Source organism: Marmota marmota, unplaced genomic scaffold, assembly GCF_001458135.2.
Source record: "Marmota marmota marmota unplaced genomic scaffold, marMar, whole genome shotgun sequence".
Classification (NCBI taxonomy): domain Eukaryota; kingdom Metazoa; phylum Chordata; class Mammalia; order Rodentia; family Sciuridae; genus Marmota; species Marmota marmota.
Window position 1 is genome coordinate 1,022,073 of NW_025999899.1, and position 14,588 is coordinate 1,036,660.

General features: G+C 47.3%; 1 protein-coding gene across 3 annotated transcripts in view; it reads right to left on the bottom strand.

Moving 5' to 3' along the window:
- Positions 1-14,117, bottom strand: part of Nlrp1 (NLR family pyrin domain containing 1) — a 42,555-nt gene extending 28,438 nt beyond the window's left edge. For 2 of the 3 annotated variants that reach the window (XM_048798377.1, XM_048798378.1), the window contains exons 1-6: positions 13,805-14,117; positions 13,077-13,380; positions 12,006-12,167; positions 10,270-10,470; positions 5,107-6,724; positions 1,139-1,309 (exon numbers count right to left, since the gene is read on the bottom strand). In XM_048798377.1, the coding sequence (XP_048654334.1) occupies positions 1,139-1,309; positions 5,107-6,724; positions 10,270-10,470; positions 12,006-12,167; positions 13,077-13,359 (2,435 nt within the window). In that variant the 5' untranslated portion in view covers positions 13,360-13,380; positions 13,805-14,117. The remainder of the gene's footprint in view (positions 1-1,138; positions 1,310-5,106; positions 6,725-10,269; positions 10,471-12,005; positions 12,168-13,076; positions 13,381-13,804) is intronic. The other variant, XM_015506000.2, reaches the window with a different exon arrangement.
- Between the last annotated feature and the right edge of the window lie 471 nt (positions 14,118-14,588).

A 14,588-nucleotide genomic window follows, 5' to 3' on the forward strand; every position in this document is an offset into this window, starting at 1 on the left:
ACTGGAGAACATCATGCTAAGCGAAACAAGCCAGACCCAGAAAGTTAAGGATCGAATGTTTTCTCTCATTCATGGCAGTTAGATCAAAGTAAGGGGGAATAAAGGAGGAGAGAATGCCATGAAAATAGGAAGAGAAATTTGTGAGGTAGAGGACAGGGATTGATGGGGAGGAAAGAGGGACAGGAAAAGGGAGGAGTGGTGGAATGAACCTGACCAAACATTCCTAAATACATATATGAATATACCATAGTGAATTTCACCTTTATGTATATCCATAATGCACTTATTTAGAATACATAGCTTGGCGTGGTGGTGCATGCCTATAATCCCAGGGGCTTGGGAGGCTGAAGCAGGAGGATCACAAGTTCAAAGCCAGCCTCAACAACTTAGCAAGGCCCTAAGCAACTCAGTGAGACCCTGTCTCTAAATAAAATACAAAATAGGGCTGGGGATGTGGCTCAGCGGTTGAGCGCCCCTGAGTTCAATCTCTGGTACTCCCCCAAACAGATTATAAATAGATAGAATAAAGATCAATAGTATAGAGGAAAGGGAGCAGGGGAAGGAAGGAGAGAAGTAAAAGGGAAAGGTAAATGGGAAGCACTGGGGACTGAATTGGAGCAAATTACATTCCATGCTTATATAATGATGTCAAAATGAACCCCAAGAGTGACATAAGCCAGAATAGAAGAACACTGCATGATCTCACTTGTTGGTTAAAAAGAAAAAAAATACACAAAAAAAGTAGAATGGAGGTTCCATGGAGAGGTGGGAGAGAAATACTATTCCCTCTGCCTGGGGTATTTTCCCTTCGGTTTCACTTAGTCAAATCCTCTGTGATTTTTAGATTTTCTTCCAGTTACTTCCTCAAGGAAGTTTTCTCCACTAGAGGCTTTATCTGGGCCTGTTGTCACTTGTCTGTTAGCTGTGGTCTTTAATGCCAGTCTCTCACAAACTGCGGGAAAAGGTTTTGTGTGCATGTGTTTACCATAGTAGCACAGGCATTCATCACAGTGCACGGTCAGAGGGGATCAATGGGTATGTGATAAATACAAAGACTAGTCTCTCATCCTAAGACTCAGCCTTTGCCTCCCATCTCGCACCCCTCACTGCTTCATTGGACACCCCAGGCCAGACTTACCTCAAGGTCTCCAGGTAGCACAGAGGTTGTCTCAGGGTCTTACGAAGATTCTGCACTGCAGAGTGACTTAGCGAATTTCCACTAAGGTCCAGCTCCCTCAGGCCTCCACTGACCCTGAGAGTAGAGAAGAGAACCTGCCAGCTGTTGTCAGTGATGGGGACCCATCTGGACCTGAGGGAGACAGAGAGGAACAGGAGAGATGTGACCCAGATGTGCAGAGTCTATGTGCACAGCACTGCACAACAGGGAGGGGTTCTGTCCTCCTGAGCACCAGGCCTCAGTGGGCAGTGCCATTGCCAGGACTGACCCACGTTTCCACCTGCTCCTGCCAACCTGGTTAGGTGCCCTCCTCTGTGTGGTACCTCATTCTACAACCCTTACCAATAGTATACCGATGTGCTCATCCTCTCCATCTGTTTCTGTCTGAGCCTGGGAGTTCCCTGAATGCAGGGGAAGATAGTTGGTATCTCTTTTTATCTGTAGTACTCAGCATAGCCCCTGGCATAGAGGAGGAGCTTGGAAATTTGGACAGCCCTCCTCCCATCAATGAAGACATACCTGTCTTTGGCACAGAATTTTGGAGTCCCAGTGGCTAGAAAGGAGATGGGAACAGAGTCCAGGAGAGACGGTTTGAGGATGATTTTGTGATGGGATGTTGGATATGATTAGATTACTACTCTCCATGTTGGTTTTCGTGGGCCCCTGTACTTTCTAAGGACAGCAAGACCTTGGTGAAGTTCCACAGGAACGAGATGGCAAAGGGAATGTCCTAGGAGAGAATATTTGCAACCCAGATGGGAGAGGATGATGAGTTTCACATGAGTGTTAGAGTAGACTCTGCCTTATATGACTTCCACCCATGTACTTTCTCCATTTTCACCCAATACTTTAATGATCTCACTTGCTTCTGGGGTGTTTTGGTTGGATATGAGGTGTCCCTCCAAAACTCCTGTTAATGCAGGAATATTCAGAGGTGAAATGATTGAATTGTGAGAGCTGTAGTCTTATCAGTCCATTCTAGTTTGAATGAACTGGGTGGTAACCATAGGCAGGTGGGGCATGACTGCAGGAGGTAGGTCACTGGGGTTGTGCCCTGGAAAGGTCCACCTTCCCTGTGGCCTCTTTCCCCTCCCTCTCTTTGCTTCCTGATCTTTCTTGAGTTCAGAAGCTTTCCTCCACTTCACCTTAAGCCCAGAGCTTGCTTGGTTTTGTAGAGCTTGAATAACACATCTTTAAATTTTTGCTTCACCTTAAGCCCAGAGCAATGGAGTTGGCCATCTATGGACTGAGACCTCTGAAATCATGAGCTGTAAATAAACTTTTCCTCCTCTAATTTGTACTTGTTGGGCATTTTGGTCACAGAGATGCAAAAGCTTACTGAAGCACAGGGCTTCAACTGCTCAAGCTCTATTCCATGTTTCAGAGTGACATTTCTGTTTTCTTGCCAGATGTCTCTATCACCACACTCCAGTAACTCTTCGACCCACTACAGTCCAGTCTTAATTCATTTTTCCCCTAAAGTCTCCAAAGCAGTGCAGAGGTGTGGAGCAGAGGCTCTGGAACCAGCTGCCTGCTTGCAAGTCCCCCTCCCTGTGCCTCATTCAGTCTCCTTAGTTGCAAAATCAGGACAGCAATAGCACTGGATGGTGCACAGGGTGTGTGACGATTATAAGATACTGCAGAATCTCTCCCAAATCCTAGTGCAGTTTTAAGCATTAAAATATAAATGTCAAAAATACAAATGCTACACATGCATCCAAAAAAAAAAAAAAGATTCTCCAGGTGGCCAGTGTTGACTGAAACAAAAATTTAAACATGTGTTATTCAAGCTCTACAAAACTAAATAAATATAAAATAAATCAAATAATTAAAGTTCCAAAGGATGGATTTTGTTGATTCATACATAGCATTTTATACTACCTGAAGGGCAAAATTCAAAACTGATTCTTCAAAATGTATGTTGCTTGATTATAAGACAAATAGATACCTGAGGCCTCTCATCCTGCCTTGATGTATTTGGTGGTGCTGGGGATTGAACCCAGGGCCTTGTACATGCAAGGCAAGCACTCTACTGACCAAGCTATATTCCTAGCCCCTTTTCCTGGAATTTTTTTTGTTGGTGGACTCTAGTCTCCTGGCTGTTCTCCCTGCCTGGCCTGGCTGACTTGGAGCCTCTCAAATCTCCCTCTCCACTTGTAGCAATACCTCCCACTTTCCCATGGGATGCTGCTACCATCCATTCCAAACTCTCTTTCTCTGGCCTTGGTGTCCCTGGTTCCTCTTGTCCCCCATCTGGTCTCTGCCTCTGTGCCTCTCCAGGATGCACATCAGGCCACTGCCACTTGCAACACCTGTGTCCACATCCTTTAAGGCCAACATCATGTTTACAACCAAGAATAACTAGAAACAATCCCACGAATAGGGGAATGGTCAAATCAGTCATAGAGCTCTCCTGAGGGATGACCCCATGGTCATTCAAAATGCTGTTGTATCAGACTTAATAACACAAGAAGATAGTCTTGACCTTTTAGGAAAATAAAGCTGACTGATATAAAATGCATAGCATGGTTCAAATGAATAGAAGACATAACTGAATTATTATTATTATTATTATTTTCTGGTGTCAGGGATTGTACTCAGGGGCCCTTAACCACTGGGCCACACCTAGCCCTATTCATTTCTTTATTTTGAGAGAGGGTCTCAATGGGTTGTTTACAACCTTGCTAAGTTGCAGAGGCTGGCTTTGGACCTGCAATCCTCTTGCCTCAGTCTTCTGAGCCTTGGGAATTACAGGTGAGAGCCACCATGCCCAGCAATAACGCAATTCTTAATGATGGTCATCTCTGAGTGATGGAATTACAATTGATATTAATATACATCTTTTTGCTTATCTACATATCTTAATCTTTCTACAGTGAACATGGGTTTTATTATGAGAAAAAGCTTTAAAAATCTGAAAAGAGAAGACTCAAATAAATAAAACATTTTTTTCCTCTGGGCCTTTCTCCTTTTCTGATTCACTTGTGTGCTCATTCCCTTCTTTGGGCCCCCATAATACCTTTTCCATACCTCTATTATCGCAGGCCGTCAAATTCTATTGTAATTATTTGATGGATGACTGTTTTCTCTCCCAGTTCCTTAGGGCAGGGATTGTTTTTTTGATTTGTAATTTGTAGGGCATGGCACAAAATCAGTGTTAAACTAATATTTTTGGAATGAACCATCTAAGGGGGGAAGATAGACTCATACTGATACTGAACGATCAATACTGCAACACAGGCAGGGGAAGTTCCCAGTGTTGCTGGGGTTGGATGGCCACTCAGACAGCTACTGTTTTATGCTTAGAGAGTGTGTTTCAGGTTGAGTGTCCAGGGCAATAGTGGCACCATTGATGCAAATAAGGAAATCAGTTTTGCAGGGAAAAATTGGGGACTCCACTTCATAGACATGTATCCTGAAGTGATGGGGGAGGATCTCAGGGTCAATGTCATTGTCATGGGAAGGGAGAGGGAGGTGTGCTTAAAGCAGTTGAAAGAGAAATTTATCATTTCTTGGAGAGACAGCATATCAAGAGAGAGAGCAGCAGAGGCAGATGGATTGCTTGATCCTTGGAGAGGGTAGAGTTTTTTTTGGTACTGAGGGATTAAACTCAGGGTGCTTTACCACTGAGCCACATCGCTAGCCCTTTTTATTTATATTTATTTTTATTTTGAGACAGAGCCTCACTAAGGTGCTGAGGCTGGCTTTGAACCTGCTATCCTCCTGCCTCAACCTCCTGAGCCACTGGGATTACAGGCATGCACCACTGTACCCAGTCATGCAGACTTAAGTAGGTAGAGAATGGTGGTTGGATGGGGCAGTTAGAAATCATGGTGACATCATCCTTTGGCCCCTGGGGCTGAGCCTGAGTGTCTGCAGTGCTCAGGAAGTGTGTGGGAGCTGATGAGAGGAAAGGTCAGGATACTCACAGGACAACTCCAGGGGGTCTCCATCCTTGTCCCTTCTGTGGGCCCTCATTCAGCTGAAGCCTCTTCACATGACTGCAGAATTTAATGCAGAAAATGAACACCAGAAGCTCCATGTCTGTCTGGACATACATCCTTGTTCTTTGGAAACAGTCCATGGCTTGCATTAGGAATTCCTCATCCTGAGTCTCATACAAACAATGGAGAAACTCCAGAGAGTGTGGTTGTCCTGGTGGGGATTTGGCCTCCACCCATTGCAGCAGCTCCCATTTCCTTTCCGGAGACAACTGGAAGGTGAAGGGTTTCTCTGTTGCTCTTGACCAGTGATCACTTAAGAGGCCGAACAGGAAGCGCACAGTTGGTGCCCCAAAGAGGTTGTTCCTTCCATACACATCTAGCAGCTCTTCCATACCTCCAAGGCCATCAGGACTTTGGCTTCTTTCCTCCTTATCCCTCAAGGCGTAGGACATTGCTGCAAAGAACTCCTGGAAACAGAGATGAATGAAGCTGTAGGTCAGGGAGTCAGGGCCCTTGTGGAGAACACCCCTCTTCAAGAAAATGGTGATGATGGCTTCATTTAACTCATGCTTCCTGAGGTCACCTGCACTGAACACAGTCTTTCTTTGCCAGAGGCCTTCAGCAGCCAAAGAACAGAAGTCCTTGAGCTGTGTCCCTAGGTGTGGAGCTGGAAAGGCCTGGAAAAGGTAGTGCATACACAGGCTTGTGATGGTCTGAATGGTGGGTGGGAGTTCTTTCCCCAACTCCATGTTCTCCTTCAGGTACGTGCAGACCATCCAGGACACCAAGGGCATGAGACACAACGTCAAGAGCTCAGGGTTTGATTCCAGCATAGTAAAGGCTTTGTTTGCTTGGCTTTCATCTGTGAAATATTTGTAGAAATATTCTTTCCTGCCAGACTCAGAGAAGCCCAGGACTTCTACCCAACGTGGTTGCTTCAAGGAAGGAATGAGTTTCTGCAGATCTGTGGTCCGAGATGTGACCAGCAAGGAGGCCTCAGGGAGTATGGCTTTCCCCAGCAAACCACCCAGGAGTGTATGCACGGGCTGTGACTGGCTCCAGTGCACACAGAGCTCAGGACTCTGATTCTCCAAGACCCATTTTGGCTCATCGATACCATCCAGGATGAAGAGCAATTGCTCTGGTTGAGACAGGATCTGCCTGATGGGTGCTGTAGGGGCTGTCCCATCTTCTGAGATGAGCTCAGCCAGACTCACCAACTTGCATTGGGCCAGCTCTCTGCAGCTGAAGTAGAAGATGTGCTGGAAGTGGTCTCTGAACAGCTGGCCTTCTTCCCAGGCTCCCCTCACCTGCCTGGCCAGTGTTGACTTTCCAATTCCAGGAGCCCCATGCAGTATGACAATATGAGGTTCTTTCTGGAAACCTGGGCCTGGGCCAAATAATTCACGGATCTCAATCAAATGTCCTTGCTCCTCCACTACATCACGATGCCAGCTTTTCCTGGCCAGGGGATCCTGGCCTCTGGGATGAGGTTTTTGTAGAAGTAGCAGCTGTGTGAATTTTTGGTGCATATTGTCATTTTTCCAGGATTGTGCGTGGTGGAGCTTTTCTCTTCTCTGGTTTTGATATCTTTCTCTGATTCCTAAACAAGGGAGGAAAAGATGGGAACTAATGGTACAGAACAGAGTTGATCATTTATTCATTTAACAACTGAATGGACTTAGGTACCTACTCTGAGCCACATAGCACATTAACTGCAGATAATGGTGGGTTCTGGCAGGTGATGTAGAAGGAACAAGGGCTTTGGAGTAGAAGATTTTAGTTCAAATCTTTACCAAGTCATACTCTCTGATATATATTTTTTTCATTCAAATATTTATCCAGGGCTTTCCAAATGCCAGGCACTACTCTAGGGGCTGGGAATAAAGAGTGAACCGACAGACACAACTGTCTGCCCTCATTAAGCCTAGGACTTGGGCCATGAACTGCACTGAGCCTCAGTTTTCTTATCTGTAAGTTGGGCATTTTGATATCTCCTTGTAGGAGGAGTGGAAATCATAGATAACGGAGCAGATGCTGTTGTCTCCTGAATGGCATCTTTTCAACACCCACCATTGCAGGACCTGCCAATCATATCCTTCAATAAGCACCTGTGATTGTCTGAGGGCTCTCTCATGGCCCACAGTGGGATGTGCCAGAAAGACTGCAAAGCTAATGCTCTAGAGAAAGCATTAGCTGACAACAGATGGGGTCCTCTGTACTCAGGACAGGCAACTCTGAGGAATGTTCTACATTGTCTCCCAGACATCCTCAACAGCATTGAACCTCAGTTGCTGCTTTGGTTTGGATGTCATTTATTTCCCCCCAAACTAATTGAAATTTGGTTGCTGATGTAGTGGTGTTGGAGGTGGGGCTTAATGGGAGGCATTTAGGTCATGGGGGAGCAGCTTTCATGAAGAGATTCATTCATTTCTTGAGGAAATGAGTTAGCTGTGGAGGGAATTGGACTCCCTTTCCTCTCTTCTGCAGCCTCCTGCTTGCTCTTCTGCCCCCTGTCCCTCTCTCCACACATGGAGCAGCACAAGATCCTCAACAGAAACTAAGCAGATGCGGCCATCTGATTTAGGACTCTTGGCATCCAGAACTGGCAGGAGATAAGTAAACCCCTTCTCTTTATAAAGTACGTGGTCTCAGTTACTTTGTTGTAGCAACAGAAAATGAACTAAGACAGATGCTCACAGGGGTAGCCTGCTCCATGGTGCACCTTTGCAGGGATTCTTCCTCCCCAGACTCACTTCCTTCTTCACTCCCAGTGCCTCTGGGGAATCACCTCCCCAATAAACTACCTGCACACACAACTCATCTCAGGACCTGCTTCTAAGGGAACCAACCTGTGAAAGATGGAAAGATGCCTAGTGAACAGTGAGAAGCTGAGCTCATCATGTAAGAGATCGTTCCCCACAGAGGGTCTTCAGGCTCCAAATTAAGTCAGATTCTGAATGGAGCAATTGTTATAATCTCGCCCCACATTTCTCTTCCTAACATTTTGAATGTCTCTTGCTTTCTCCCCTAGATGAATTTTAAAGATGATCCAGATGATTCATCCGGGATGGTGAAGACTAGTTTACCCCAGGACACCTGGTGGGCTATATCTGGAGGTCAAGTTACTACCTGTCCTACCTTTCAGGCGGGATGAAGAAAATCTGGGGAGAGTAGGGAGTGTGGAGTCAATTCATATTGTTATTCTTTGTGACACTGCAGCTTCAGGGTCCAACTCACCTCTGAAATCATAATCTATGGGTCTGCCTTTATTGTCTCTTGTGAGAACATTTCTAGCAATGTGAATACCTTCTAGGAACAATAGGTCACTGCCGATTGTTACCTGGGGCCACCACCCACTCTGCTCAGGCTGTGCCTCTTGAGATGCCAAGAGAGAACTTAACTCTTCTGATGTCACTTTTTCCAAAACCTCCTAGTTTTCATGGATCTGTGACCATGGACTGTCCTCTTGAATCAAGTCACACTTAAAAAATATTTTCTTTCTTGAATTAAGTAATACTTAAAAAAATCCTCTACCTTGAATGAGTTTCATTTTAATATTACGCCCCTGACCAGGTAGGTGTTGGTCAGCTCCATCCAAATCCACAAAAACCAGGAAGATGGCTGGATTTGGCCTGTTTTTGCCAGTCCCAGCCAGCCACCTGTTTTTGTACAGATTGCAAGCTGAGAATGACTGTTACGTTTTCAAATGGTTGAAAAAAAAATCAAAAGATGAATATCATTTCATGTTGTGACAATTATATGATATTCAAAATCTAGTGTCCATAAATACAGTGTCATTGGAACACAATCATGACAGTTTGCTGGTGTATCGTCTATGGTTGCCTTAAGGCTGTGATGGCCGGTTTGAGTAGCTGTGGCAAAGACCCACAGAGTTTAAAATATTGTTTATCATTTCCTTTACACAGGCAGATTTTTTTTTGCCTTTGTTCTTGATCAATCAGAAAGCCTGCTGTGTGATTTCTGTACTTGTTATGAAACTGTTCAACTTCCACCCTTGAAGAATTTCTTTAGAATTTAGAATCAGGGAAAACTTGAGGAAATGGGTTAGCTGTGGAGGGAATTTGACTCCCATTCCCTTGAGTGGGTCTTTTCTTATTGATAATAGCTATTATGTAACCCATTATATTGCTCTTTTTTCCCTGCTTGCCAGGATGCTCAGAACCGATGGAACCTTTAATTGTAGCAACTAATTTGCCTTCATGGTTTTTATACTTGCTTTTTAAAATTTTTTTTATCATTATTGCATTCTAGTAATAGTGCATTGGTATGTTTCTGTACGATGCCTCGACTCCTTCCTATTTTTCTGCCTTTTCTCATTTCTTCTTTCCCTTCTTTCTTCCTTCTTTCCTTTTGTGAATGGGAAGTGGTGTGACTAATTAAATCAGTTGACACACATTGAGCCTAGGCCACATTTTCGGCCCATGAATTCTGTAATTAACTCCCATTTGTGTGTAGAAGGATTCCTTTTCACTCAACATCTCTCAGATACAAAGGGAGCATCCCCTAGCATGGGTTAAGACCATAACACCAGAAGCCAGTGTGGCTGTGGCTTTGAAATGACTGTCCTCATTGCCTACACAGCAGAAGGGAGTAGGACATAGGGGTTAAAGGTGTGGACTGTGGTGTTGGGGAGAAGGAAGGCTGAATTCCAGCTTTGCCCCTCATTGTGACACTTTACTTTTTTCAGCCTCAGTTTTCTCATTTGCAAGATGGGACCATAAGAGTGGTTGTGAAATTTAAATAGAATGAGCAATTGAAGCACTGGCACAGGGTCTGACGTGGAGTGGGGTGTCTAGCAAGCACTTGCAGGCATGTGACTTTCTCTAGACCACTTCCAGCAGGGGATTGGTGAGAAGCTCTGTGGACATCAGATCCAGCTTACCTGACCCCTAGGCCAGTGGAGTATGTTTCTTGTGCTGGAGAATGCACCCACATCCGCATTTTTAGCGGCTTCCTAGAAGCAGTGCCTTGGTCTAGTGGTGACTGCAGTGTTAGGGGTCCTAGGGAATGGATTCAGAGGTTCTCCAGGTCCTCTGCTCAGCCTGTTAACCTGGACCCCAGGGATCTGATTTTGTGCATGCCTTTGTACCCCCGCCATGCCCCAGAAGCTAGGCAAGGCCTCACCTCTGTAATAATTTCCAGATGTTTCAGCCAGAAGCCTCTCAGTCTCAGGACCTCCCTGATGCCTTGGTTCTGCATTGGTTTGAGGTGGAGGTTCCCAGCCCCCCAGCACTGTGGATGTGGGGGCATTGGGTGACTCTTGGCTTGGAGACTCCTGGTCTGTGGAGCTTGAAGGAGCTCGGTGGAGGAACAAGGGAGGATTTCCTGGATGGGGGGATGGGGGATGACAGAAGAGAAATGATTAGCTACTGAAAATGCACTTTGACTCTCATAATGATCTTGTGGACTAGTTGTTAAGATCTTATTGTTAAAGCCACATCAAGGTAGATGGAGAGTTTTATTTTCTTACGGCTGGTCTGAAGCATGTTGGTGGGAGTATAGTGTGTTTAAGGTTGCAAGATTTTGATGAACCACTTGAGAGGCCAAACTACCTATTTCAAGTAACCATAGTTACTCTGCAGCTTCCTGGGCAGGGTGGATCCTCTTTACTGCAGTGCACAGTTTTGCCAGACACTGAGAACTCAGGCCATGCAAGTTGGAGGTAGAGTTGAATTGTTCAAAGTGATAGAGAGCGGAAGAGCAGTCTGGTACTGTATTGGGCATGGGAAAGAGGAGAGTGCTCTTGGGAGGCATAAATAGTGGGGGAATCTTTGTTGGGGGAGACATGTGAGCAGTCTAGCCCCTCTTATCATATCAAAGTAGAGTGTTTGCTCAGATTTTGTGCAAGTAGATATGTGTGTGCGTGCATGTGTGTGTGTGTATGGGTGTGTGTGTGTGTGTGTGTGTGTGTGTAGCTTAATTCTACCCTGTGGAGTTGGAGGTGGTACAAGGAGCTAAAATTAAGTAGTATGAAGTCTCAGATGAGGGTGGAAAGACTTGTTCCACATCACACCACAAGTGGGTGAAGTCAGAATGAAAACTGAGGGCAATGGAGTTGGAGCCTGTAGCCACCCATGCCAGGACTTGGGAGCAGAGGAGTGAGAGTGGGCACAGAGGAAGGGGAAGGAAATTGGGGCAAACCCAGGACTTCCACAAAACAGTGGCAGGGTGGAGAAGGAAATAACTTCCCCAGGCATGGATTGCTCTGGATTCTAGCCCTGGCTCTGCCCCTAAGTGCTTGTGAGCTTGAACAGGCGGGCTGTTCTCTCTAGCTCTTCTGCACTGTCAAGAGGTGGCCATTTTGATTGTTGGGATAGGAGAGGAAGAGGCAAGGGTGTAGCTGAGGTTTGAACCCTGGTGACCAAAACGATAGAGAATAAAATAAGAGAAGTTAGGAAAGGGAACTGGCTGGGGATGAGGAATGAGCCCAGCCTCATGCTCAGATTTTGTGCAAGTAGATATGTGTGTGCGTGCATGCATGCATGTGTGTGTGTGTGTGTTCATCTGGAGAACAGAAGCCTCTTTTGAACTTCTGGGCTACCCTGACCCTGTGGATCTTCAGTGCCCACCAAGATTATGGGATGAGCTCTTCATGGTCAAGGACCATGCCATACAGGACTGATGCACATGTGTCTCAATTTCCCCATCTGTCAAACGGAAAGGGGAGCAGTCTCAGCACTGAGAGGTCCTTGAAGGACCATTACTTCCAGCCGTATTGCTCTCACCACCCCTATCCTGTCTCTTTCATCTTTCCTCTATAGTATGCCCCCCAGGTCCCCATGAAGGTCCATGTGTACCTGTGGGGACCCACTGGCTGACTCACTGCCCCACCCCAGTCCCAGGCAGGGCTCTTAACTCACCTTTCTGGATGTGGCTAGGTGTTACAGGAAAAATTCTCTTTGATTCCTGGGTGGACCCCGTGCAAGGAAAATTCCAGAACTTCAGCACTTCTGTGGAGGTGGGCCAGCTAGGGGACTCCATGGCGGGTGTATTTGGGGAGCCGATGATTAAGGAAGAGTGGGCTATGGGAAGGAGACAGAGAGGTTGAGGGCTCGTCTGAGGGGCAGGAACAGAAGCCAGACTGAGCCTGGGGTTCTTCATATCAATCAGGTCCCATTTCTTAACCAAGTGAGGTCAGGAGAAACCCATGAGCCCACTGAGGCCCTCACAACCTCCCCCTAACAGGCTCATCCAGAGAATGGTATCCTCACAGACACCACTGGGCAAAAAGTCCTGATCTGGGGCTCAGGGAATTTGCCTACCTTTCCTGGTTCTGATGTTGCTTCTTTGGGTAAGTTAAAATTCCCCTCTGAGCGTTAGCTCTCCCACGTGGGGCTACCAGCACCTGCCTCCCCGGGTTGCCAATAGTGATAATAGCAGCAGCAGCATCAATAGCAAGAGCTTGCATTTATGGAGCATTTACTGTATATTAGGCTCTGCTAACAGTTTCACATGGATTATCTCTTTTAACTCCCACACAGGCCAAGGAGACAGGCTCTTACTCTCTCATGGAAAAACAGAAGCAGAGTAGTAAAGTGACTTGTCCAGGGTGGCAGTGCTGTGACAGGAGCCTGCCTCTGCCTATCTCCCAGTCATGTTCATAACTACAATGCTCTGTAAGGGTTTCTTTGGGAGCCGGGCTTGAAACCCATGCCCACTCCTCTCTGTACCCTTCTGAATGCCAGTCTACCCCCCATGAGCCCTCCAGGCACTGTGAGGATCACATGGGGATAGAAATGCACTGGAACAGAAGAGGGTATAGGGCAAGGGGTCTAGCAAGAGCCCCCCCAGCAAGCCTTCCAGCTCTAGCCTAGTCTGGCACCTGAATGCTCCTTTGGGCAGTCCCAAGTCACCCATCCAGAGGTGGCTTGGTGGGAGGGTTCAGTGGTGGTAGTCCCAGTGGGACTGAGGTAGGGTCTTTTTCTACTCACTTGAAGTCAAGGTCGTCTTTGCCTGGGCCTGGGCACACAGCAGACTCAGGCCCATCTGTTCCCAGGTATGGAAGGCCAGGTCCCAGGCTCGCTGCTCCCCATACTGAGCCACCAGTTGTGAGGCCACCTCCGTGCCACTTGCCTTCTCTGGTTGAGCTGGTGTCACACCAGAAGAACACCCAAAGAGTGTTTTGTTGGATAGCCGAAGCTGGAATTCCTTCAGCTCCTCTTTCGGCAGTAGCTCCAGGTAATGAGCCAGCTGGTCCTGGGTCCCTCTGGCCATCTCTGTCCCAGGCAGGAGAGCCTTGGGGATATTCATGGGGGGAGCAGTGGGTAAGTGAGTGGGTGGTGAAGGGCATCAGGCAGGTAGAGAAGAGTGATCTTCCTTTGCCTTGGCCAATGCACGTCTCTCAATGCACGACTCTCATGGGGATCATGTCTCTTAGCCTGGCAAACTCCGATTCAGCATTTGGGACTCAGCTTTGTAAACTGAGGGCATCTGCCAATATAGATGATGTCGGGAGGAGAGAGGGGAGAGGAGTGGTAGGAGAATCACAGGAGGGAGGAGACCCCAGGGGACTGGAAGATACTGGAAGAAGTCAGAATCCATGGAGGTTCTGGGGCAGGGCCCAGGGCTGGTCAGAAAAGGTGATGGGGGAGGAGGAATGGGAGGAGGGAGGGGTGGGAGGATGGAGGGATGGGGAGATGAGGGTGTGACTGACACTTACTATTCTGGGTTCCTCAGTTTCTTCCTTCTCCTGGGATCTGGACTCTTGGAATCAACCCTTGAGACACAGCACTGAGAGGAGGTGAGGTGGAGGGGGGCAGAGGCCATACAAGTAGTGGGCTCAGAGCCCAGGACTGAGCTCAGGGCTGGAGGGGGGCAGATGCCATGCAAGTGGTGGGTTCAGAGCCCAGGACTGAGCTCAGACCCATTTGCAAGTCTCTCCAGAATGCTCCTGGTTGGGACATCTCCTAGTTGAGAATAACCCAGAGCTGGCCACAGCAGGAAGGACAAGTCACCCAGAGGAAACCTCTGAGGGGTGTGGTCAGGGAAGGGGAGGGGCCTGGACAGGCCTATCTATATCCAGGACAGACACATGCTGTGTGCAGGTGCATATTGCACCCTGTCACCCATCACCCAGAGCCTGCCTGCAGGGCCAGGGTGCAGACTATCCAGGCAGGGGCTGGGGTTGTGCGCCCTGGCACTCAGGGTAGGTGGGGTCCCCCTATATCTGCCAGGGCGAGCTCCTTAGTGGAAAACGTTAGAGTTGTCCGGGAAGTATCTTTCCAGCCTCTCATGGTTTGGGGGCTTCCTGAGCCCCACTTGCTCATCCTGACATCTATCTATCTATCTATCTATCTTTCTATCTATCTCTATATTATCTGGGAATAGATAGATTCCAGATCGAGGGGGCTGTGCAGGCTGCCCAGCTCTCAGCTAGCAAACATCTCCACCCGAAAGCGGAACAGTCCCTGTCTTATCGTCGCAAAGCCAGGCACTGGGGGAAT